At 44.6% G+C, this 24,504-nt stretch overlaps 1 protein-coding gene across 3 annotated transcripts in view; it reads left to right on the top strand.

The window, feature by feature from the left end:
- The first annotated feature begins 1,446 nt into the window (after positions 1–1,446).
- Positions 1,447–24,504, top strand: part of ARHGAP9 (Rho GTPase activating protein 9) — a 58,456-nt gene continuing 35,398 nt past the window's right edge. The window contains exons 1-4 of one of the 3 annotated variants that reach the window (XM_061614646.1): positions 1,447–1,531; positions 10,494–10,920; positions 12,635–12,879; positions 23,911–24,147. In XM_061614646.1, the coding sequence (XP_061470630.1) occupies positions 10,563–10,920; positions 12,635–12,879; positions 23,911–24,147 (840 nt within the window). In that variant the 5' untranslated portion in view covers positions 1,447–1,531; positions 10,494–10,562. Of the gene's footprint in view, positions 1,532–3,098; positions 3,252–10,493; positions 10,921–12,634; positions 12,880–14,152; positions 14,239–23,910; positions 24,148–24,504 lie in introns of those variants that run through there. The other 2 variants (XM_061614645.1, XM_061614647.1) reach the window with 2 other exon arrangements.

The raw sequence follows: 24,504 nt of genomic DNA, 5'->3' as shown, positions 1-24,504 counted from the left end.
GGATCAGGACTCCTTCTGACTTCTTACAAACAGACTTTTTTGTTTGTTTGGCAGTTTATATATGATAAATTCTTCTTACGACTCAGTAGGATGAGTCAGATAACCAAGCACTTCAGTTGTTCATAGAGGCCTCTCTCTTTCTATCTCTTTCTCTAATTTGCCATTTTGCATTTTCAAAAATTCTAGTATCTTGCCCTGATTTCATCTGAGCATGTGCAAATTGCTGCTCCCTGGTGATAAAGTGCATTGTGTCTTACAGCATGTATGGAGTACCTTTTATTTGTGAAGATGAACCCCATTTGCAGTCTCCTCTGATATTCCATCCCTTCTCTTTTCTATTATGTGTTGTTATTATTGTAAGATTGTAAGTATTCATTCAGGACCAAGCCACTTTAGGCCCTTTATTAATTACAGCTATGATTATGAAACCAGCTTCTATTTTAACAAATGAACAAGGACACAACATATTCCTGAGCCTATGCAGCATGTATTTTCTATTATACAGGGAATCATTTTTTCAAATAAATCAGTGTAAGCACTGAGTGTCTCTGAACCTGTATAAAGTTCCCACCTTTGGAAGGTAACAGTGTTGTCTTCCTTTCTTTTTTAAGGTGCCTTATTTAAAGAAGCAAAATAACAATAGATGATTATACTTAATTCTGCATCCAGTCCAGATTTCTCGAGAATGGAGTTAGAAGGAGGGGCAAAAGGATGCAAGAGAATAAAGACTGCTATAGATAAAATCCAAATTCTCCGTTAATGAAACAGACAAGTTGCATGGTTTACAAACACTTAAAAGGGGTTTAGCACAGTGGCAGAGCATGCGCTCTGCATAGAAGATCCCTGGTTTAATTCCATCTCCAGGTAGGGCTGGGGAAAGCTCCTGCCTGACACCCTGGAGAGCCACGGCCAGTTAGTATAGACAATACTGAGCTAGATGGACCAATGGTCTGACACAGTATAAGACAGCTTCCTATGTTCCTAGATTTTAGTCTACAATCAGCCTGAATCTACGCATGTTCACTCATGCTTAGTCATGTCGGAGATAAGTCTGACTTCAATGGGGTGTTATTCCAAGTAAGTGTGCATAGGACTGCAATCAAGCTACATAAGCATGTGTAGGATTGCAGCCCTTGTCTCACTGATTTCAGTGGGCCTTCTTCCTTCAGGGATATTCATTTTATATATACACAAAAGGCTACAATAAATTTTTAAAATGATTTGGAAAACTCCATGTACGTGTGCTTTGCCAAGCTGTGGGTCAGAGAGACTGCATCTACTTCCTGCCTTGTGGGGCATGTGAACAAAGCAGCTTGCTGCAGCCCACAGGAAACCGTTAACCCCTGTGAAAGCGGATGTGGCATACCTGTGCTTTGTGCTCCATGCACCAAATTCTTTTAAAACAAGTGAAATGCTTCACCTTTTGCACCCTACTTGCATGAGAGAGAGAAAGGAGAACAGAGGAGATCCAGATCCAGAATAGCCAACTACCCCTGGGAATATCATCTCTCTCACCGTGATGTGGGTTCAGGTAAACATAACTCTTCTAAAGGCAGACATATACTCAGCTGGGCCCTTTCTGTGTTGATCATGACATGAGTCAGCATGATCCGGTGCTTCTATTCTTGTCGATGGGTGGGAGAGATTTCCATATTCAGATTCTGTCCTCATCTCTTGAAGATGGAAAGGAATTTCATGAGTGGGATGGAAGGGTGGCTGAAAACCAGGGGCCATGAAACTGATACTAAAACCTAGGAAGAAATGGAGCAGTGGTAAGGTGGGATTCTGTAAGACTTTGTGGTCTCTCTTAGCCTCTGTTGAATATTCTTTCACATTCCGCACTTCCATAAGCAGCAAGGACATTTTAGTAGGCAGCTTTTATAGGCTTAATTTCCTTGCAAGGATGGAGACTTGTTGGAGGGGGAGAGGGGTTCAGGGGAGGGGTTCTATTAGCCTGTGGCTTACTAACAGGCCCAGCATTAGTGCCTTTCCCCCCCTCCCCATGCTGGGTAGCTGGATCTGTGAACTGCCATTTTAAATTTCCGCCAATGCCCTTGACGCAATATCATGCTGGGCCTGGTACATGGTGGAAAATGTAAAAGGGTGGCTCGCAACAGCTTGCCATTTTTGTCAGATAAGTCTGCTGCCAGGGACCCACCGTGGTTACCTTGCCAAGGCCCCATCAAACCTGGACCTGGCCTTCCTGGAGATGTCAAGGACTGAACCTGGATCCTTCTGCATGCAAAGCAGATGCTCTCCTACTGAGCTTTGGCCCTTCTTCCTTGACAGAGGGCGCTCTCTGCTCAAAGTGTGACCCATCCCAAGTGGAAATAATCAAAGCAATGTCTGGAGCTGAATTGGGCCCCTCCCTATCTATACTTCTGAAATTCAAGGCTTTTGCAAACTGTACAGTAACCCATATTCAACTGAATCTATCAGCAGCACATGATGATTATGACTCAGATAAAAATGCAACAGTAAACAAGGCCTTGTGCTCTGCTTGCAATTGAAAGTAAGCATTGTGTACTTTGGTAAAAGAAAAGGAACACAAAATTTTAAAAAATCAAAACTCCATTGTAAAATTAAAAAAAGTATTTTAAGCTATGCCTTAAGAACATAGAAGCCATACTGGATCAGACCAAACGCCTATCTAGCCAAGCACCTTGTTTCCTATGATGGCCCGCCAAAGGCTTCTGGAAGCCCACCAGCTGAATGTGCTGACAATAGCCTTCTCCTACTGTTGTCTCCCAGCTTAACTCCAACATTTTTAGTTTCTTTCTGTCCCACAAGAGTGGGATATTTTTACTACCTCTCTAGTTAGGGGGACACCCTGCCTTGTCCAGAGTGGTGCTATATAATGATCTGAAGTCACTATCTGTAATTCAGATTCCCAAAAACAAATAACCCATTTCCTATTCCTGCAGGGTGTGCTATGACACCAAGCGTAAGAGCCCTCCAGATGGTTTGGACTACAACTCCCATCAGTCCCAGCAGGCATGGGCAGAGCTTGGAAAAGTTACTTTTTTGAACTACAACTCCCATCAGCCCTAGGCAACATGGCCACTGGATTAGGCTGATGGGAGCTGTAGTTCAAAAAAGTAACTTTTCCAAGCTCTGGTTCCTCCTAGTTAGTAGCCACTGAACATCAAATGCTTGAATGGCCTCTTTTACGGATCCTTAATATGAGGGTAGCATTGTGTGCCCCGGTTTTCAGAAGAGAGAGACAGAGATGCACTGGAAGCAGCAGAACAGTGAGTGGTGGAACTGTTTAATTATTTCTTCTCATTTATTTTCATTTTTATTTAGCAAAATTGTGTTCTTTCACCATACTAAAATGAAAAATGTGAGAGGAAATCAGCAGTTAACACATACACACACAAATAAAACAGGACTGGCATTAAGGAGCAATTTGGGGAAACTATTCAAAATAAGCTATTCATCAGTCAGGCCACTGCCATGTTCAACAGGAATTAATGAACCAACCTGCAAGCAGGAAGCTTTATTTAAAGGCTCAGCAGGCCTGAAATCTTGCTTTGCCTGTCTGCTCTTGGCAGGGTGGCCCTACAAATGTGTTTTGTTTTCACTTTTAAAATTGCTGCAAATCAGGTTGGAGGATGGCAGGAGGATAAAATACTGGAAATTAACTGTTTGATAACACGGTTTGGATTCTTTTTGGATTCTTTCTCATAACTGACTGAATAAAGGATGGCAGTTCCAGCTTAAAGTGATAGTGTGGAATCAGCCTAAACCTGTATGCCACCACCCAAAGGAGAGATTAGAAAATAAGGCTCACCAACTAAGGAAGTCTTGTTGCCCCAATAGGCCAGAGAGGATCAACTGATGAACCCTGGCCCAGAGCTTGGAAAAGTTACTTTTTTTGAACTACAACTCCCATCAGCCCAATCTAGTGGCCATGCTGGCTGGGGCTGATGGGAGTTGTAGTTTAAAAAAGTAACTTTTCCAAGCTCTGCCCTGGCCCCTCTAAGAGCTTTTAGGTCATGTCTGTTCACCAACCTGAGAATGAACAGACATATTATCGCTGTCTATAGATTTGTTCCCCTGCCTGGTCTGCACAGGAGCCAACTCTGACACCAGTGTAGCCTCTCCTCCCCCTCCACACCACCTCTGATCTCAGTGTACCTCTGTTTTGCTCAGCACATGATTACATCCCCAGCAGATTCATTCGTCTAATGTGAGCTTTGCATTAAAATATCCAGCCGCCTGTTCTGACCTGGGTCCTTGTGCATGGCACAGTTCCTGCTTCTAAAACATGTTGCAAGTCATCCTCAGCACAACAGGCATCCACCAAACACTGTGGTGTCATGGGGCAGCAAGAGTTGTTTCATATATGAGATGCCACTTCCCACCACCTTGATCCACTCATCCACAGTGTAAGATTGCAGCCTTGGACTTTACACAGGAACTATACTGAGTCAGACCATTGGTCCACCTAGCTCAGATATTGCCTATACTGACTGGCAGTGGCTCTTCTGGGTTTCGGACGGGAGTCTCTCCCAGCCCTACCTGGGGCCTTCTGCGTGCAAGGCAGATGCTCCATCGCTGAGCTACAGCCCTTCCCCAACCAGAGCGATAAGATGCACTGCCATTCAGTTCTCATTACAAGCAGTGAAGGAGCCCTGCATACTGTCTGTGGTTGTTGAACTACAATCCTTAGTGATTGGGCCACTATCTCGTTCTCTGTTTACGCCATGGCTCAGTTTTATACTTGAGTTTCATTGTTATATGTTGCAAATGCAATATATCATGTATTGTGCACTGGAATTAGAGGGGTTTTAGAGTCCCGTAGCACTGGTTACTTGGCTACATTTTTGTAACGATTCCTTCTTCATATATACCAGTAGCCTTGAGAATTGCATTTTTGTGTTTCTTTCCATTTTTGGAGGTTTCTGCTTTTCCTCACTGCCTCCAATACCACACGCACCAATTTTAGGGCAAGAGGTGGAAAAAAGGAGGAGGTAGAATCTGGGGCTCAGCAGTGGTTGATAGACAATGAAGGCTGTTCCATATTTGAGAGCTGTTTTTTTACCTGTCCCCTGAAATGAGAATTGTGATGGGGAGATAGAAATCTGGCTCACATGCTCGAATTGGCTTGAGGTTATTTGCTCAACAGCAGCGGTGGTTAAGGGACCTGCTCTGCCCTCTGCAAATGTTTGCAGTCCCCTGAGACTTCACTGATCTTGGCAGCAGCACAGCAAGATGAAAACAAATTTAAACTAGACATAGCACTCGGGAAAGGAGGTGGAGGAACCCATTACTCTGATAGGGATACAAATTGCCCACCTCCCCAGTCATCAGATCAACAATTAGATGAGCAGAGAGAGGCAGTAAGCCATCTCCCCAGCTGATCTGACAAGAGGGTGTGTCTTGTGTGTCTGGCTGTATTATTAGTATTAGTATTATTATCCTGCCCTTCCTCCCAGAAGGAATCTGGGATTCCTTCTGCCATCCTGGGCTCCTGCTGGGAGGAAGGGTGGGATATAAATCAAATAATACATAAATAAATAAGGACTCCAGTGTGGCAAACAAAACATTAAAAGCATTTTAAACCATCTTAAAAACAAAAGACTTTAAAACATATTTATTTATTTATTTTTAAAACTTATATACCGCCCGACTAGCAATAGCTCTCTGGGCGGTGAACATAGATACAATAAAATACAATATAATACAAAAACATCAGTCTAAAATCAAATTTCACAATCTAAAAACAGCAAAGGCTAAAATCCAATTACAAACATTACAATCATTAACAAAAAATTAAAATGCCTCGGAATAGAGAAAGGTTTTAACCTGGCGCCGAAAGGATGATAGTGTCGGCGCCAGGCGAACCTCCTCGGGGAGACTATTCCATAGTTCGGGGGCCACCACTGAGAAGGCCCTTGATCTTGTCACTGCCCTCCGGGCCTCCCTATGAGTCGGGACCCGGAGGAGGGCCTTCATAGCAGACCGTAGTGTACGAGCCGGTTCATAACGGGAGAGGCGTTCCGACAGATATCGAGGTCACGCGCCGTATAAGGCTTTATAGGTTAATACCAACACTTTGAATTTGGCCCGGAAGCATATTGGAAGCCAGTGCAAGAGGGCCAAAACAGGTGTTATATGGTCAGACCGCTTCGTTCTTGTTAGCAGTCTGGCCGCCGCATTTTGCACCAGCTGTAGCTTCCGAACTGTCTTCAGAGGTAGCCCTACGTAGAGCGCATTACAGTAATCCAAACGTGAGGTTACCAGAGCATGTACTAAAACAAAACATCTTGAAAAACATATTGAAAAGCAACATTTAAAAACATCTTAAAAAGCAATTCCAGCACAGACGCAGACTGGGATAAGGCTTCTACTTAAAAGGCTTGTTGAAAGAGGAAGGTCTTCAGTAGGCGCCAAAAGGATTACAGAGATGGCGCCTCTCTAATATTTAAGGGGAGGGAATTCTCTAAGTGTCAGCACCACAACACTAAAGGTCCACTTCCTATGTTGTGAGGAGTGGATCCCCATAAGATGGTATTTGCAGAGGCTCTCACCTGCAGAGTGCAGTGATAGACTGGGCCTATAAGGGGTAAGACGATCTTTCAGGTACATTTGAGAGTGTGTAGTGGACACACCCACTGTCTTGGCCACATCTGCTTCTGGCTTGTGGCCCTCAAAGGGTGGTCCAAGGGTGAATGTGTGGACCTTTGGCCCCAAAACTGCTGTTTGGATTTGACATATTCTGTCTAGAAGATCTGGAAGCCTTTATCCAACCCCACCTAGGCTTTATCAGTTTTTAACAAAGGTATGGCTTAAGAAAATGCTCACAGCAAAAATGCTCAAAATAACACAGAAGTAGCTAATGTGGTGTTCTCCAAAGCTCCCATCACCCACGACAATTGGCCATGCTGGCTGGGAATGATAGGAGTTGGAGTCCAACAACATCTGGAGGGCAACATGTTGGCTATGCCTGTCCTAACATATATAAGAAACTAAGGATAGAAACATACTCACTGTTCTGCAGATTCCAGTGCATCTCCACCTCTCTCTTCTGAAAACGGGGGCACATGGCACCCCTTTTTTACTGTAAAACGTGGGGGAAAGCAGCGTTTGTTTTTTTAAATCAGCTTCACAACTCATCAGCAGATCAACCTGTTCCCCCCTCCAGGTGTGGCTAATGGGGTAGGCTACTAGTGTGTTCATAGCCTGAAGCAACAAGGATCCATGGGCTTTTCTTATTCATTTTATAGTATTCCTACCGTGCATATTCAGGAAAGGCAAGACTCACTATTAAGCAACGCATAGCCACCTCTGGGCATGAGGGACCCCTCTGGTGGCCCCCATGCTCTGTTGCTAGGTCTTGGAAGACTTACCTGTTAGCGATGGCAGGCAGCAGCTGTGCCCTAAAGAGCCTGGGGGGGTCAGAATCACTGTTAACATTTTCCACAAAGCCCCAGAGTGAAGCTACATAGGGTGGGGATGGTGGTGGGGATATAAAAGAGTAATTAGATCAACCTGCCAGGTGCTGCTCAGATCACCAGCACCCTCCCCCATGTGTCAGCCTGCCATGAGTTCTGCCAGGGTGTTGGGTCCCCAACAGCTGCCTATAGATGCCAGCAGCCCTGGAAACCAACCAACCAAAAAACCCACTGTTGCAATCTGTCTCTTGAAGAAATCTTTCAGGAAACACATTTATTCCTTGGCTTCTCTAATCCTGCTGACACCCCCCCATACCTACCATCGCAGCACATATCCATCACAAGTGTGAAACCTACTAGGGGGACTTTTGGCCCTCCAGATTTTGCCAAACTACAACTTCCATTTTCCCTGGCTATTGGCCATGCTGGCTGGGGCCGAAGGGAGTTGCAGTTCAGCAACATCTGAAGGGCCATAGGTCCCCCACTCCTGTGCTAGGTGATGCCAACTTTACCATAAAACCTGGGCAGGGAGTAGGGAAGAGAGAGTTCTGGCCACTGGAACAGAGACGCTGGAGATGAGAATGATTTTCCCAAAAACAGAAGTTGGCTACTCTTGATCCAGATGGAATATGCATAGGTTCATCATTGGAGAGGAATTGCTTATTAAAGGATCTTGCCTTGAAAGGTGGACTGCGTTGGATGGGATTACATTTCTTCTAACACTGGGAGATGCTGACCCAAGAATGATGTTGGGAAGTCCAGGGAGACTGAGTGAACAAAAGCAGGTCGGCTTTGTTTGTTTGAGAGTTTCTAGAAGCTGCCTCTCTGAGCCAGTTCTGTTTGAACGGAGCAAATTCCACTGGGAACACATTCCACTTCATACAGCTGTGTGTTCACTCCCTGCAATGAGCTGCAAGAGCAGTATTGCTTCCTCTTGCAACAGCTTCTTGAATGCTTCTTGTGACTTTTGCTTTTCCAGAGTCAGGAAGTTGGAGAGTGCAACGGCTACACTTCGGGGGAGGGGGGGCAACACCATCTGATCGCTGCTTCTTCTCCAGTCTGAGAGGCATTCTGAAAGCCATATGTACTCTGGCCGGTCCCTAATGGAACCACAGAATCCGAGCTATTTGGGACAGACAGTGACATGTCTGAGCGGGCATCTGATTTCTGGAGACTGTTTGCAGCAGTGGAAGAAGATGAGATACCTCCTAAGCTACAGCACTCCTATCTTTCCCCTACCTCAATTTTTTCTCAGAGCAGAATTTGTGCTATGGTTGAGGGGTGGTGTGTGTGTGTGTATACCCCACAGGTGAAAAGATTTTGAAAGCCGGTAATCTGACCACTGAAATAAGGTACTATTGAAAAGTGCGAGATGAACTACTAGGAAGACATGTAAACCCTTTGCGAGCAAATCAGAATGAATCCCGGGTGAATGTTCATTGACATAAAACTGCCCTGTAAATAAGACAGAACACATGCGCAGTTAAGACTGGGCATTGTCTAGGTAGCTAAAGTGGAAGCTTTGTGCAAGCAAATAATGCTGAATGCTGAATAAAAAGGTAATCTGGAGGAGTCGCTGGAAGGCAACAGGTTCCCCATCCATGGTCTAGGGGAAATCTGAATTCAAATCCTCACCCAGCCATGAAGTTCACCGGGAGATGTTGGACCAATCACGGTATCTCTGCCTGACCTACTTCACAGGGTTATTGGGCGGAGTGGGGAGCCCCAACCTCCTTAGAGGAAGTGTGGGAGATGGATAGATAGATAGATAGATAGATAGATAGATAGATAGATAGATAGATAGATAGATAGATAGATAGATAGATAGATAGATAGATAGATAGATAGATAGATAGATAAGAGGGCTAGCAGGAACTAACATTCCAAGAGGGGAAGGCATCCTATTCAAAGGATATTTGAATTATCCTATGGAATTCATTGCCAGTGGTTATGCTGCTTTTATAGCAATAGGAAAACTAGCCTGAGTTTAAAATCAGCTAGAAGTCCCAACGGTTGCTTGGAATTTCCTGTGATTTCCAGTAAAACTAAATCACAACTGCCAACTACTCTCTGAATGACTGCCGAAGGGCACGGTAACTATTTTGAAGCTGGTTATGAACTATTGAGGAAAAATCCTATTTTTTTTTCACACTTCCTGTTTTATATAGAATAAAATTGCATGGCTTTTGTAGCAATGAGAAAGTCACCCTGGGCTTTTCATCCACCAGAGATCCAGCTAGGATGGAGATTATCAAGTGACCTCAGTGGCTAGGAGTGCCTTTTACCAGCTTCGACTGGTAAGACAGCTGCGGCCTTTTCTGGACTGGGATAGCCTGACCACTGTTGTCCACGCATTGGTAACCTCCAGGCTGGATTACTGTAATGCACTCTATGTGGGGCTACCCTTGAGGTTGGTCCAGAAGCTGCAGCTGGTGCAAAATGCAGCGGTGAGACTGCTCACTGGGGCAGGGTATTGTCAACATGTCACCCCACTGCTGAAAGAACTTCACTGGTTGCCCATTTGCTACCGGACCAAGTTCAAGGTTCTGGTTTTCGTGTACAAAGCCCTATACAGCTTGGGACCAGGATACCTGAAGTCTTATCCCTTATATACCCAGTCGATCACTGTGCTCTGCAGGTGAGGGCTTCCTGCAGATGCCATCTTATCAGGAGGTCCGTTCTGTACAACATAGGAAACAGACCTTTAGTGTGGTGGCCCCTACCCTGTGGAACTCCCTACCCTTAAATATTAGACAGGCGCCATCTCTGTTATCTTTTCGGCACCTATTGAAGATACACTCATATTCCATCATGTATATTTTATAATATAAATAATACCCTTGGGCTCAACCTGTTGATTAGAGTAAGATGGGTTGTATTCAGTGAAGTCCTACTTGGAGCAGACCCACTGAAATGAATAAACTTATCAGTCATGCCCATTAACTTCAGTAGGTCTACTCTTGAGTAGCACTAGCGTTGACTACTGCCTGATGTGTCTGTAAGAGGACTGCCTTCTTCTCTGCCAGAAGGGATATATTTAGATTGGCGTGTTCAACATCTCAATGTTGTGCCCCATTTGTGTCCTTTTCACAGGTGACAACTTGGAGCTCTCTCTGGCATTGGAGTCCTTAACTCTTTGGAGAACCATCCTGTCCTGATGAGATGCTTTCAGGACGGCAGTTACTGGAAGGGCTCAGCCGCCACCGGAGCACGTCTACCCTGGATGCAGGGTTGAACCCAGGCACTGTGATGCTGCAGGCCCTCTACAACTACCAGTATAAATCTGAGGATGGGAGGTGGGTGACCATTCAAGAAGGCGAGGTCTTCCAGCTTATGCACAAGGCCAATGAGGACTGGTGGCAGGTACGGCGGCATGGCCAGCCCAAGCAGAAGCGACCCATCTTTGTGCCTGCCACCTATGTGGTTGAAGTGCCCCTTGGCACAAGAACAGCCCCCCAGGAAAATACTGCACTACATCCTGGCATCAGTACAAATACAGAGCAAGACGTCAGTGGGTCCGGTGAGTTTTTGGGGACCAGTCAGCATAGGGCTAGCCAGGCTGGTGTGCCAGTTTGTATGTATAGATGCAAACTTAGAAATAATTGCTAGGCGTTTAATAGAAGCATGGTATGAAAGCAGGGAAGACTGTGATCAGGTGATCTGTGTGCCCACTCAGTCTGCTGTCCAGGTGCTGCGGATGGGAAATGTCAGGCCCCTGCTTGCCCTTCTTATGGGTATTTATCTTTAAACCAGACTTGGACTGGTCATTTGTTCAAAAAGAAGACTCTCACCCAATCTGAAATGGATTGCATGCAGACCTTCAGTCAGAGAACTATAAAGCAAAACATGTGGCCACTCATGGCATTGCATGCCAGAGAATCCCATGCTGGCTGGGGCTGATGGGAGTTGGAGCCCAGCTACATCTGGAGGACACCTGTGTCTTTCTATCTGGGCAGGTTCACGTGAGAGGAGGCAGGCGGGAGCGAGCAGAAGGGCAGGCAAATGGACGGGGAAGCCAGCAGACTGTACTTTGTGTGCAAAAAGTCCAGGGTTCAATTGGCCGCATCTTCAGGTAGGGCTGGGGGAGACCCCTATCTGAAACCGAAGCCACTGCCAGTCACTGTAGACAAGAGATCTTCAGCTGTGGGTCCTTAGATGCTGCTGGAGTGTAGCCCCCACCATTCCATGCCAGCTTAGTCAATGTCCGGGGGTGATGGGAGCTGCAGTCCAACAACATCTGGAAACTCAAGGCTGAAGAAGGTTGGAGCAGGGGTCTGCCTCAGTATGAAGCCTACACTCCTTTGTTCACATAGGCTGCAGTACTATGGAGACAGGGAAGGGACAAGACTAGGAGGAAGACTAGGGAGACATATAAGCAAGAATCTGACTATTGCCCCAGCAGAGACCCAGGCCTGACTGGGAAGCATTTATAGCCCAGTTTAGGTCACATGGATCCAACTGGCTACCTGGAGAGGAGTGGCGTCACACCGGAAACCAAGAGGACAACACTGCTCTTTTTTCTTCCTCTCTGCAATCTCAGGTGGAGCACCGCAAAGAGCAACAGCCCAAGAGACTCCTGGTTTGAGTTCTGGCTGAAAGAATGTTGACCCCTCTATGGCTATGGGGTCTTGTCCTTCTCTGTGTGACTGACGAGACACGTTGAGCCTGCACAGTCTCTTCCCTTTCCCTTGCTTTTCTGTGGCTCCGCTTGGACACCAGCGCCCCAGCCCTGACAATCCACGCACCCCTGAGAGATTATGTATGCATGTACAATATCAAAAGGAAACTTTGTGGCTAGGACTGGGAGGATCAGGTAGCCACTGAGAGGAGCAAATGCCCCTGGTTAGAGCGTCAGTTGGTTGCTATGCCTACCTGTAATTAGATAACTGTGTTTTAGGCGGGGATATGCCTGAGGGATCTCAGTGGGGTGTTCAGGAGGTGGTACAATTCCTTGGCTTTTTGCAGACCTGCTGGATCCAGCCAAAGGTGCATCTAGTCCAGCATCCCAGTTCATGACAGTAGCCAGTGAGATGCCTATGGGAAGCCCACAAGCAACACTTGAGCTCAACAGCACTCTCCCCACTTGTGATCCCAGCAACTGGTATTCAGAGGTAGAAAAACCCTAGTTGCAGGCTTCTAAGGGGCAGCTTCAGGCCCCCCGCCTCCGCTAATCCCTTTTCAGAGGAATCCCTTTTCATTTTGGTTGCTGACCATGCTATTTCCTCCCCTTCTAGCTTGCTTGGAAGAGCTGTCTTGTTCTCTGGAGGACTTGTACACGCCATCACATCCTCTGTCTTTCCATACGGGCTTCATGTCCTGCCACAGACTCCCTCTACGAACGATGAGATCCTGCCCCCCCCCTCTTCTTGGCAGGAGACACAGCGCAAGCAGCTTGACTGAAAGTGACAGCACAAGTGCAAGGCAGGAGCAGAGTTTAGAAGAGGAAATGCTGACAATGAAAGGGAACTGCAACCAAGAGGTAAGGTAGCTTTTTAGTCATTAAGGCAGCCTTTCCCAACCAGTGTGCCTCCAGATGTTGTTGGACCACAACTCCCATCAGCCTCAGCCAGCATTGCCAATCGTCAGGAAGATGGGAGTTGTAGTCCAACAACATCCGGAGGCACACTGGTTGGGAAAGGCTGCATTAAGGTATTGTGGAGTGTGAGATGTAGGGAATAACATTTGCCTTTGGGATTCTGTGAACTCTGAAGCAGGACCTTCGGCCTTCACATCACCTGAATGTTTACAGCCCTTTCCCTTCCCTCCTTAGGTTTCTCTGTCTTTAATCTGGACTTGGACTGGACAGTCCTTCAAACAGTGTACTGCCCTCTGGGGAACCTCGGGGCTGGGGGACAAATCAGACTCTCCCGAGGCCACACCCCCTCTCCTCAAGCCACACCCATCCCCAGCCCTGCTTGGCACTCTCCTTCAGTGTTTTTGCCTGACTAGAAGGTGCCCTTGGAGCCTTGCTTGCCTGGAGGGAGGACAGAGAGGGTTGTGTGAGTTTGTGTAGAAACAAGCCTACTGCAAAAGGCAGCATTTATTATTGTTCCTCCCACTTTTGCTTCTGGATCCACCCACCACTGGCATGTGGCCCCTGGAAGGTTGCCCCAAAGGGAATGTGGCCCTTGGGCTGAAAAAGATTTCCCACCCCGGTCTATAAAGTACGACAGATGGCCATCCTGTTCCTCAACTGCAATCCGGATGAAAAAAATCCCTCACCCTGCTGTAATTAGGAAAAAGCTCCAGGTGGTGGCAATAGGAGTTTTCCCCCATCACTAATTGCAGTGCGGGGTGGGGAGATATTAATTGGGATCACGGCTGGGGTAGAGTGACTCTCTCTCTCTCTCTCTCTGCCAGTAAGACCTAAGTTAGGCCCTAGTCTGAAGTTTGTACTTTCTGTATGCCATCCACCCCCATATAACCTTAGGGTATGTCCCCACATTACTGATTTCTAACGAAGGGTTGGCTATTGTCCCAAATCAGAGAATATCTCTGAAAGGTAACATACCACTATACTAGGGTTGAGGTAGACTTATTTTATTTATTTATTTATTTATCAAAATGTTGATAGACGTATATCATGTTCTCTTCCTTGTGGGGCTGAAAACAAAGGCCTCTCTCTGTGTGACGATCACACTAGATTAGCAGTACAGATCTGAACCTCTCTGCCTCCTTTTCCTCACACCACTTCCCCTTTTTCACCCGCCTCCTAATTGAGAGGGGGTGGGAGGCTGCTGCACTTGCCCACACAGGATGTGGGGGAAGCCAGTGGGAGGGCCAGCAGTGCCTTAGGGTGTGCCTCTGAACTGCATAGCTGACCCAGGCACTGACAGCAGTAAGTACTGGATTGTGAGGGGGGTGCTGGGTCTGCTGGGTGAGGAAACTCCCCTAAGAGGAGGCGGGCATGTGCAAAGGCCTCCGGGCTACGTAGGAAAGGAGCAAATTACGGAGAGCAGATAGGGTTGGGAGACATGCTCAGAGCTAAGCGAGGAAGGTTGGGGATGGAGAGAGGCTCTCTAAACTGCTAAAGAAATCATTAGAAACCCCAGCAATGAAGCAAGAGTTTTCTACTTCCTCTGAAACTTGAGCAATGGACAGGATGCCTACTGATGGAGGAAAGGCCGTGTGGGTTGGATTGAGAGGCCCGCCCCTCTGGCAAAGCTGAGAGGAAGAAAATGCAGAGGCTGAGGCTTAGGAAAACAGCGCCAGCAGAGGGCCTAGGTGGAACTGGGCAGAGCTTGAGATGGTCTATGGATGGGGGTTCGGGTGGATTCTGTTGTGGATTGGTGGGACTGGCGTGGATGAGCCCAGCTTAGAACCAGTTTGTGTGATTCCAACCCACAGCTCTGGTGGTCTTTACATATTTTCCACCTTGATTTGCATTTTGTCAGTAAAACGGGATGATTTCGGTGATTAGGTGGGGTATAAATATTTCAGCTAGTGGATATATATGCATGTTTGAATAAATAAAGAGCTCCATGTTATAGATTGGGGACAAAAGTAGGTCCCAGGTTGGAGACATTTGAAGACTACTATCCTAGATAGCACAGATTATTATATGGCCGGTCTGTTCCTTTGATCTGGACGAGATGGCCATCCTTCCATTAGAACTACATTATCGTAACGTGTTAGCCACATTGCCACAACACAGTATCCCGCTGAACCAAGGAGGCTTCGGAATGGTCATATCCTATGTCTAGCCTGGTGTTACTGAAAAGCAGAGTCATTTATTTATTTTGAAAATGTCTAAACTGCACCTTTCATTCAACACATGGATTCCAGGGCGGTGCACATAAACATGAAACAAAAATGCAATATTAAAACAAACAGTTAAAAAAAAGATGAAAACAAAATAAGAAAATTTGGGAAATAATTAACCAGAAAATATGCAACCAGCTAAGTCAATGTAGTACATTAAAAAAGCCTGGGCAATTTAAAAAGAAAATCTTAAGTTGCTGCTGAAAATAATAGTGTCAGCATCAGTTTTACTTCTTTTGGGAATGTATTCCAAAGCTGGGGGAGAGGGCACCACCAAGAAGGCCCTCTTCTGTTTAGATACATAAGGTACCACTCTTGCATTGCACTGGAAAGAGCATTACCACAACCTCCTTAATCGTAACTCTGTTGTGACTGATGAGGTCCTCTTGCAAATTCTACAACAACAAACTAGAGACGAGCTTGCAGTATCCCCTAATTTGGATGAAGTCAGTAAAGCCATCAATCAAATGAAGAACATCAAAGCTAGTGGACCTGATGGGATTCCTGCTAAGTCTTTAAAGAAGATGGGCCTGAACTTACCCAACAACTTCATAAGCTCATCGAAAAAATCTGGATAAGGGAGGAGATCCCAGAAGACTTTAGGGACGCCATAATTATCACCCTTTTTAAGAAGGGTGATAGAACAGATTGCGGGAACTATTGAGGTATCTCTCTTCTTGCTACCTCAGGTAAAATTCTTGCAAGGATCTCAGAGGATGTCCGCCCTGAATCTCAAAATGGTTTCCGTCCTTCCAGGGAGACAGTGGACATGATCTTCACTGCATGACAGCTTCAAGAAAAATGCCGGGAGCAGAATCGACCTTTATATATGGTGTTTATTGATCTGACTAAGGCCTTTGACACTGTGAATTGAACCGCTCTCTGGACCATCCTTCTGAAAACTGGATGCCCTGATAAATTTGTGAATATTTTGCGACTCCTTCATGACAACATGACAGCAACAATTTTCGACAAGAATGGCTTTCAAAGAGATCCATTCAGAGTCGGATCAGGCATAAAACAAGGATGCGTCATTGCTCCTTCCTTATTTGCTATTTTCATTGCTATGATTCTATACCTTATTGAGGATAAACTTGCTGCTGGTGTGGAAATCATATATCGGACAGATGGAAAGCTTTTTAATCTCAGTAGGCTGAAAGCAAAAAGTATGGTAATGTCATCCTCTGTCGCAGAACTTCAATATGCCGATGATAGTGTAGTCTCTGCACATTCAGAGAAAGATCTTCAAACTATCCTAAATGTCTTTGCAGAAGTGCTTCATCAACAGGTGCGAACTAGTCCCTCTGTAGCACCATCAATCCAGCTTAGTGGTGTGATGCTGGAGAACGTTGATCACTTCCCCTATCTTGGCAGCCATCTCTCTGTAAAAGCTGTCATTGATGCCATCAATCAATCAATCAATCAATCAATCAATCTTTATTGCGGCCAAAGGCCCATATAACAGGATTAATTACGAAAAGAAGGGTTATAAAATACATATTTGGAATTCCGACATACTAGGACCTTAAAAATCTTCAAGATTAAAATGCATAACAAACGTGAAGTTATGTCTCGCATAGTACTTTTCCCGCTGGCTATATTTCATAATCATATGGAGAAAGGGGGTCCTTCATCATGATAAATGTGGGATTAGGGCTAAACCCAGGGCTGGGTTAAATAATAAGCTGTTTGTTTTAGTGGTTACATCTAAGAGGAATCATAACGCGGAGTGATGATATGAATTATTGGAGTTAATGTACTAACATTGGAGGATACTCTAGTAGCTTGTATTGAACCTGGGGAAGGATTTAATTTTATCGTTTGGCTTTTAGTTGGGGAACCCAATTCTTCAGGATATAGATAACGCATCGCGAGCCAAGAGGCACTGGTTGTTTGCTTAGCTGTACCCGGAATCGGGTCGTAATTTTGGAGTCTAAGTAGCTTGCTTTCCTTAGCATCAGTTATAGACCTGTTTTTATTACATGGGAGGGGGTCAGCTCTGTTTGGATCAGAACAGCGCTTTGTTAGGAGGGGGAGGGGGAGGTCTTCGTAGTCTGGAGCCTCCGACCCACAAGACTGAAATTGGGCTTGGGCTAGGGGGTTAGTAGGGGTGGAGTATTTCTGGTTACTCTTTCTACAGGTGTATGACTGAGATCGAAATCTATCTTTCTTTGAATGTGTAGAGGGATGATTAAGGGATGAATTAGAAGAGGCCTTATTTACTTGAGTACTCTGTCTAGCGGGGGATAGCTGAGACCGGGATGTTTCTTTCCTTAATTGTGAAAAGGAATGGTTAAAAAGTGAATTAGGGGAAGCCTTATTTACAAAATAGCGTTCTATCCAGATACCATGAGTGTGAAAGTCTTCCCTGATTTTGTAAATCCACTCAGCAATGTGTGTCGATTGAAAGGTAATGATGGTGCGTCTTTCTGGAAAATGCGAATAGAAGTGAGACACATGCTGGACGCAGTTGTTAGATGAGATGTTCGGGAGATAAAGTTTAAGGTAAGATTCAAAAAGTTGTTTTATCGATGTAGTTGACCTCTGCTCCAACGACGAAGTTAGAAAGGTTACTGCTAGTTTGTCTCTTATGAGTTGTAAATTCCAATTTGAAACGTTACAGTGGTTGTCCGAAAGTCTGTGAGCGCCTAGGGGTTTGTTAATATCCGGGCTCCTGATTCCATATTTGGACTTTTCAGAACAAGGCTCTCTTAGAAAATTTGCATTCCCCAGTAAGGGGCTAGACTTATTTAAATGGAGAGAAGTATTTTTTTGTAACTGTTTTTGTTTTACAATCTTGCGGAAGGGAATGCTGAGATTTAGTTGAAGCGTCTAGTAGCTTATATAAGGGATTAAAATTCTTTTTCTTTGTTAGGGCAGGCTTTAAGTTCTTTATGTTCTTTGTTTTCTTCATTTTGTTAACTCTCCGAGCAGTCTGGTGTGATGAGTTAATGTTTTTAACTTTCGATTTTGGTTTCCTTATATAATAATTTTTTTTATTATTCAAATTTTTATAAAAACAAATACAAATACAACAAAAACAATACAACAGAAAAAAAATAAAAGAAAAAGATTTTGGTTTCCTTATCAAGGAGTTTCGAGAATCTTGGGTGACTGAGGTGGAGTTGGGGGAGATTTGTTTCTCCGTCAGGAATAGTCCCATAGATTTAGTCAGAGTGGTAAGTAGACTGTTCGTTTCGGTTATGTAAGCTTTTATCAAATTAAGTTCTTCTGTTACAGCTATTCCCCATCCTAACGACAGCAAGTTCAAGCCTTCCAGGCTCTGCTGTGTTGAAGGATTAATTTTGGGGTAGTTCTCTGAAGAGGCAGTCCTGGAATCTTGTGGCACATTAGTGTCATCTATAGTTAAAATTTCAGAGGGAAGCTCTTCGTCCTTCTGTGTTGGGATGCAGCCAAAGCCTGCATCCTGAAGTTCTTCAGCGAGGCTTTTAGTGCCGATATCCTCCTTAAGTGGGTTGATGGTTAATTGGTGTTCTAATGACCAGTCATGAAGGTTAGTCGGCTGTGGATGGTCATTTATTGATATATCCGGAGGGTAAGGGGAAGTAGAATTTGGTAGGCAAGGTTGGATTATTTTGGGTTGAGCTGGTTCAGGGGGGATTTTCCCTTCCCCCAAGGAGATGCCTAACTCCTGGCAAAGATCATTGTGTAATCATCAGCATAAGCCTTAAAATGGACGGCAGTAACACAGTTCGGTCCGTTTGGATGGCTGCGTTAATCACAAGGTAAGTAAATAAACTTTCCACTCTGCTAGTAAAGGGGTTTATGAATTAGTCCTAAGTATATAGCATTTATTTAGATGTTCTAAGGCATGGACATAGATATTTCACTTCAGTGTCCCATTTTTCTTGCTCCTTAGTTATACGTTCTGCTTAAGGAAATCAGTTTGATATCTTAAATACAGCTATGTTTAGGCTTTGAAGTGAAGATTATAGTGCTGGGAAAATCGCCAAGTCTTTAAACTTCATGCCGTCTCTATTTCCATGAAGCTACTAGAGTTAAAGGGTTTAAAAATTATGAGCTAAGGGAGGAAAGATATCGAGCTGGAAAAAAAGCGTCTTACCGGGACCGGGATCGGATACCCCCCCCCTGTCATTGATGCTGAAATTCAACATCGTCTGAGCTCTGCGAGTGCCGCATTCTCCCAAATGAAGCGTAGAGTGTTCGAGGATCGGGATATTCACAGGGAGACCAAAATGCTTATTTACAAAGCCATTGTACTACCGACCTTACTGTATGCCTGTGAAACATGGACCATTTATAAACGCCACTCCCAACTTCTTGAAAGATTCCACCAACGCTGCCTCTGGAAAATTCTGCAAATTACTTGGGAAGACAGGTGGACTAATGTTAGCGTTTTGGAAGAAGCAAAGACTACCAGTGTTGAAACAATGATCCTTCAACATCAACTTTCTGGACCGGCCATGTTGTTCAAATGCCTGATCACCGTCTTCCAAAGCAGCTACTTTACTCCCAACTTAAGGATAGAAAACGGAACATCGGTGGACAGCAAAAGAGGTTTAAAGATGTTCTTAAAGCGAATCTAAAAAATGTAACATGAACATCGAGAACTGGGGAGTCTTAGCCCATGAAGGTCCAAAATGGAGGTCGGCTGTTATCAAAGGTGCTCTGGACTTTGAAGATGCACGAATACAGGGCAAACGGGACAAACGAGCTAAGAGGAAGGCATGTCAAACAAATCCTCATCGCGGCCATCTTCCATCTGGAAACCTTTGTCCTCACTGTGGGAGGCTGTGTGGATCCACAATTGGCCTCCACAGTCACTTACAGACCCACAGTTAAAGACCTTATCTTGGAAGACAATCTTACGCGGCCACGAGTGATCGCCAATGAATGAATGATCCCATTTTATCTTCACAAGGATCCTGTGAGGTAGACTTGGCTGAGAGAGTTATGCCTTGCTCATAGCCAAGCTTCATGGAAGGTTTGAAGTCAGATCTTTGCAATACATCCAAAACTCTATATTGCCAACCCATTCCACTGTTATTCACATTGTTTATCTTGTCACTGTGGGGAAGGATTCTTCTATAGCTCTCTGGAGACAGACACTCACCTAACAGTTCCTACAGTCTCATCTTCTCCAACTGTTCCCACTGAATGTTGGCACCGTTTCTTTCCCCCCCGCTATGTGTAGCAGGTGCTATTGGATGTCTGTATTTAATTAAAACATCTCTCCAGTCTGTACATCTCTTACCGGTACAATGCCAGTATTTTGCCTTTGGTACCTACTGATACATCGCATGGTCTCTGTGTTATTTTCCAGGCACAATCCAAGGTGCTGGTTGTTACCATCTATAAAGCCAATGTTGGCTTTAGCCCAGCATATCATAGAGGCCTCCTCCTTCTCCTCGGTACTCCATTATGGTATTTGTAGTCCAGTGAGAGTTGTAATGATACCAGGATCCAGTACAAAACAAGCTACTCTTAGTAGTTGCCCCTCACTATGGGACTCCCTCTGACTGGAGTTTTGCTAACCTTAAACATCTTTGGGCCCCTGCCCAGACAACCTATTTATTGGGCATGCGTCCTGATTTGCTTGCACAAAACTTACGTGGAGGTTGGGAGGTTGGATTATATCTAGCCTTTACTGAACATTTATTCTGATTTGTTTGCAGGGAGGTTATACAGCAATGAATATTTGCCCTGTATTTGTCCTGATTTCCTTGCCAGGTGTTTCCATGTCTTTCCCATTAGACATTTGTTCATCCCACTCAATGCATTGCCTGTCACTTTCCAAACCTCAAAAATTTATTCCACTTTAAATGCACAAACCTAAAGTACTGGTATGGGCTTGAATCCCTCCTGCAAAATAGTGATGGTACCCGTGAAGTACCTACCTACCTACCTGTTTCAGTTGTTTCTTAGGGCTCAGAGTGAAATTGGGAAAAGGTGAGGATATTTCAGGGAATGTGTGCTGGGTACACACATTTTTTCTACATGGTCCGCTCCACGCACAATCTAGATTTACTGTGTACTTTTTTGCCCCTGAAGAGTGCTTCTTGAGAAACTAGTTTCATTCCAAAAATAAAAGCTCATTGCAGATTGATTCTGCATTATCCTGCAGCGTGTCCATTTGAAAACAGATGAAGGCAGATGTAGGTTGTCCCAGCAATGGGGCTTATATTCACACCTATCTAATGATGTTGTGGGTGGGCGTGTACCAAGATCACAATCATCACTTCCTTCTTTATTCACTTGGGCCATGTGTAAGGAAGGCAAGGCAAGGATAACCTATTCAAGAGGAGGGTTCTCAAATAAGTATCAATTTACCACACCCACCCTTGTGGATGGAGGATCTGGAATCAGATCAGTAGTTCTTAACCTTTTTTGGGTCACAGACCCCTTTAGTCTATAGAAAGCGATGGACCCAATAAATCAATAAATTTTATTTTTGTTGTTGTGTGCCTTCAAGTCGATTACGACTTATGGCAACCCTATAAATCAGCTACCTCCAATAGCATCTGTCATGTTCAGATCTTGTAAGTTCAGGTCTGTGGCCTCCTTTATGGAATCAATCCATCTCTTGTTTGGCCTTCCTTACTGCACTGGAAATATGGATGGATGAAGACCATCCATGGACCATAGATTAAGGCCCCCTGATCTAAATTGAAAGCAGCATGTTGAGGACAAGCACAGATTGAGAAAAACCATATTTTTGTGCTACAAATGGGTTAACGTGCACGCAGCCGTTATTCTGTTCTGCTCTCTATGTGTTTATTGCCTTGGTTACCCGCCCCAGGCCTTCAGGATATGGTGGGTTACACATCTAAAACCAGTGAGTCAGCTGAGACAACTTTGCTAGTGCTGTGTGTATTGATTTCAGGAATAATGCAAGAAATAAAAGTTGGGAGCTAAATCCTACTCTTCTTCAGTAACGCCAGCTGGTCATAGGGCATGGCCATTCCAAAACCCCTGGGGTACCGTGAAACGCTGTGTTTGTCGTGTGACAGTGCAGCTAATTCCTTGACTATTGTAACTACAGTGGAAGGGCGGCCATCTCGCCTAGACCATAGGAGCAGCAAACTGGCCATGTAATAATCTGTGAAATCTATGTCAGCACTGTCTTCAAACTTTTCCAACTTTTATCCCCAACCTGCAACATGGAGTTCTTTATTTATTTATTTTTTTAAAAAAATATTTCTTTATTTAGCATAGTTTTCAGGGTGACTTACAAAAATCATTAAAACAAATCAGTACATTTAATCAAGACCAGCAGCATAATTAAACTAGCTTTTAATTGTTTAACTTCTAAGTCCTCCTTCCTCTGCTTCTCAGTGTTTATTGACAAGTTGCTGCTGCTGTTGACTCTAACTTTTTCATGTGTCTGAAGTAGAATTACTACCTGAACCTCTTGAGGGTTTCTTTACAAAAAGAAGAGAAAGAAAAAGAAAAGGTGTGACCCACCTAAGGTCAGTCAGGAGGACACGTCTGGTGTCCTGAAGTCGGGGTGGACAGACTTCAGGCTTGTGGGATCTGCTTTGTTTTTAAACTAAAACACCTACCTCCCAAAGCATCTTTTACCAACTGTAGTTAGTGCCTTGGTTCTTTCCCGTCTGGACTATTGTAATGCTCTATATGCTGGTCTCCCTTTGAGAACTTTGCGTAAGCTTCAACTTGTCCAGAATGCGGTGGCACGACTTATTAAGGGCTGCCATAGGAGAGAACACATCACCCCAATCCTTCGGGAACTTCATTGGCTTCCGATAGTGCTGCGGGTGAAGTTTAAAATAATAGCTTTAACTTATAAGTCCTTTTTTGATGCTGGGCCGATCTATCTGAAGAACAAACTTTCTCTTCTTGGAGTAGATGGGCGTACGAGGTCCTCAGCCGCTAGACTTTTTGTGGTTCCATCTATCAGAGTGGCCAAACTGAGTGGTACTAGGTCTAAAGCCTTCTCCATTGTAGCTCCCACTCTATGGAACACTTTACCAATTGATACTCGCCTAGCCCCTTCACTTTTGTGTTTTCGGAGGCAGTTGAAGACATGGCTTTTTGTACAGTCAGATGAATGAACGTGCTACAGTTAGGTGCCTTAGGGGGTGGTCTGATTTTTATGGTTTTATTGTGAACAGTATTTTATTATGTATCTGTTGATCTATATTTTGTTATGTCGTTCGTATTTCTATTCCTTTGTATGTCGCCTAGAGTGACAGGGTGTCCTGCCAGATAGGCGTCGAATAAATTTTAGATGATAATGATGATAATGATGATAATGATGATAATAATAATAATAATAAAAAAAACAAAACAAAACAAAAACTTTGAACTCTGCTATCCAGAGCCTGCTGCAGAAAGTCATACTCTTAGAACTGAACCCAGGGGTTTGTTTTGAGTACCGGTACTGAGTGGAGCCCACAGCCCTTCTATACAAAAATCCACTCCTGGTTATCCCAAAGCTTTCTTCAATTGGACAACATAATTTAGGGCAGGATTTTTGCTGCTGCTGTTAAATAATTTTTTTTGGCGGGGGGGTAGAAATCCTTCTTGATCTACTTGATCTCTGGGTAAATCATCCAGAAATCTACCAGTAGATCCAGATTTAACTTCTGCCCACTCCTGATCTAGGGGAATTGAAAATGTTTATTTTGAAGTTAAAAGTTCTTTATTGGGTCCACCATGAAAATCTCATGCCATGGAGGCACTGCTCACTTGTTCTGCATCCCATGATGAAGAGAGGCTGCCTCTTGTGTTTTCTTTCTTCTGACAGATGTTAGATGATACTCACTTGCCTCCCCCTGGTCCTGATGGGGGAAAAAACCCAATTTACTGCAATCTGGAGGAGATGAAACAACTAGCAACATTGCCCCCCAGCCCTCGCAGCCCCCCACTGCAGGTGCTTGAAACTTGGGAACACCATATAGATTCAGCTTCCCTGCGCAGTTACTTCTACAAGCCAGCAACGGGTGAGAAGTCATGGAAGCCACCACGGAGGAACCAAGAGATGGTGAGGCTGGCGGTGTTCTTACCATTGTTTACACCAGTGTTATACCATCCTCTACCAATGTTGAGAGGATGACTGGCAAACAGTGAGATGATAAGCCTATAAGTGTCTGGCAATTGTTCATTTAATCCAGATGTGCAAGGAGGGAGTTAATGATTAAAAATTTGACCGGTAGGACCTGCAACAAAATGTTCCAGCATGGAGTGCTCCTGTTGAGGATCCCAGCCAGTCAGCCATGCCTTTTTCCAGGATACTCCATTCCATTTCCACCCTAACCCCCCCCATTCCATCTTTCCTCTCCCAAAATCGGTCAACATTCCATGGTCATGGAACAACATAGTTAGTCATCATTGGGTGGTT

This window comes from Rhineura floridana, chromosome 3 (genome assembly GCF_030035675.1).
Source record: "Rhineura floridana isolate rRhiFlo1 chromosome 3, rRhiFlo1.hap2, whole genome shotgun sequence".
Classification (NCBI taxonomy): Eukaryota; Metazoa; Chordata; class Lepidosauria; order Squamata; family Rhineuridae; genus Rhineura; species Rhineura floridana.
This window is presented reverse-complemented; position numbering and strand designations above follow the sequence as displayed.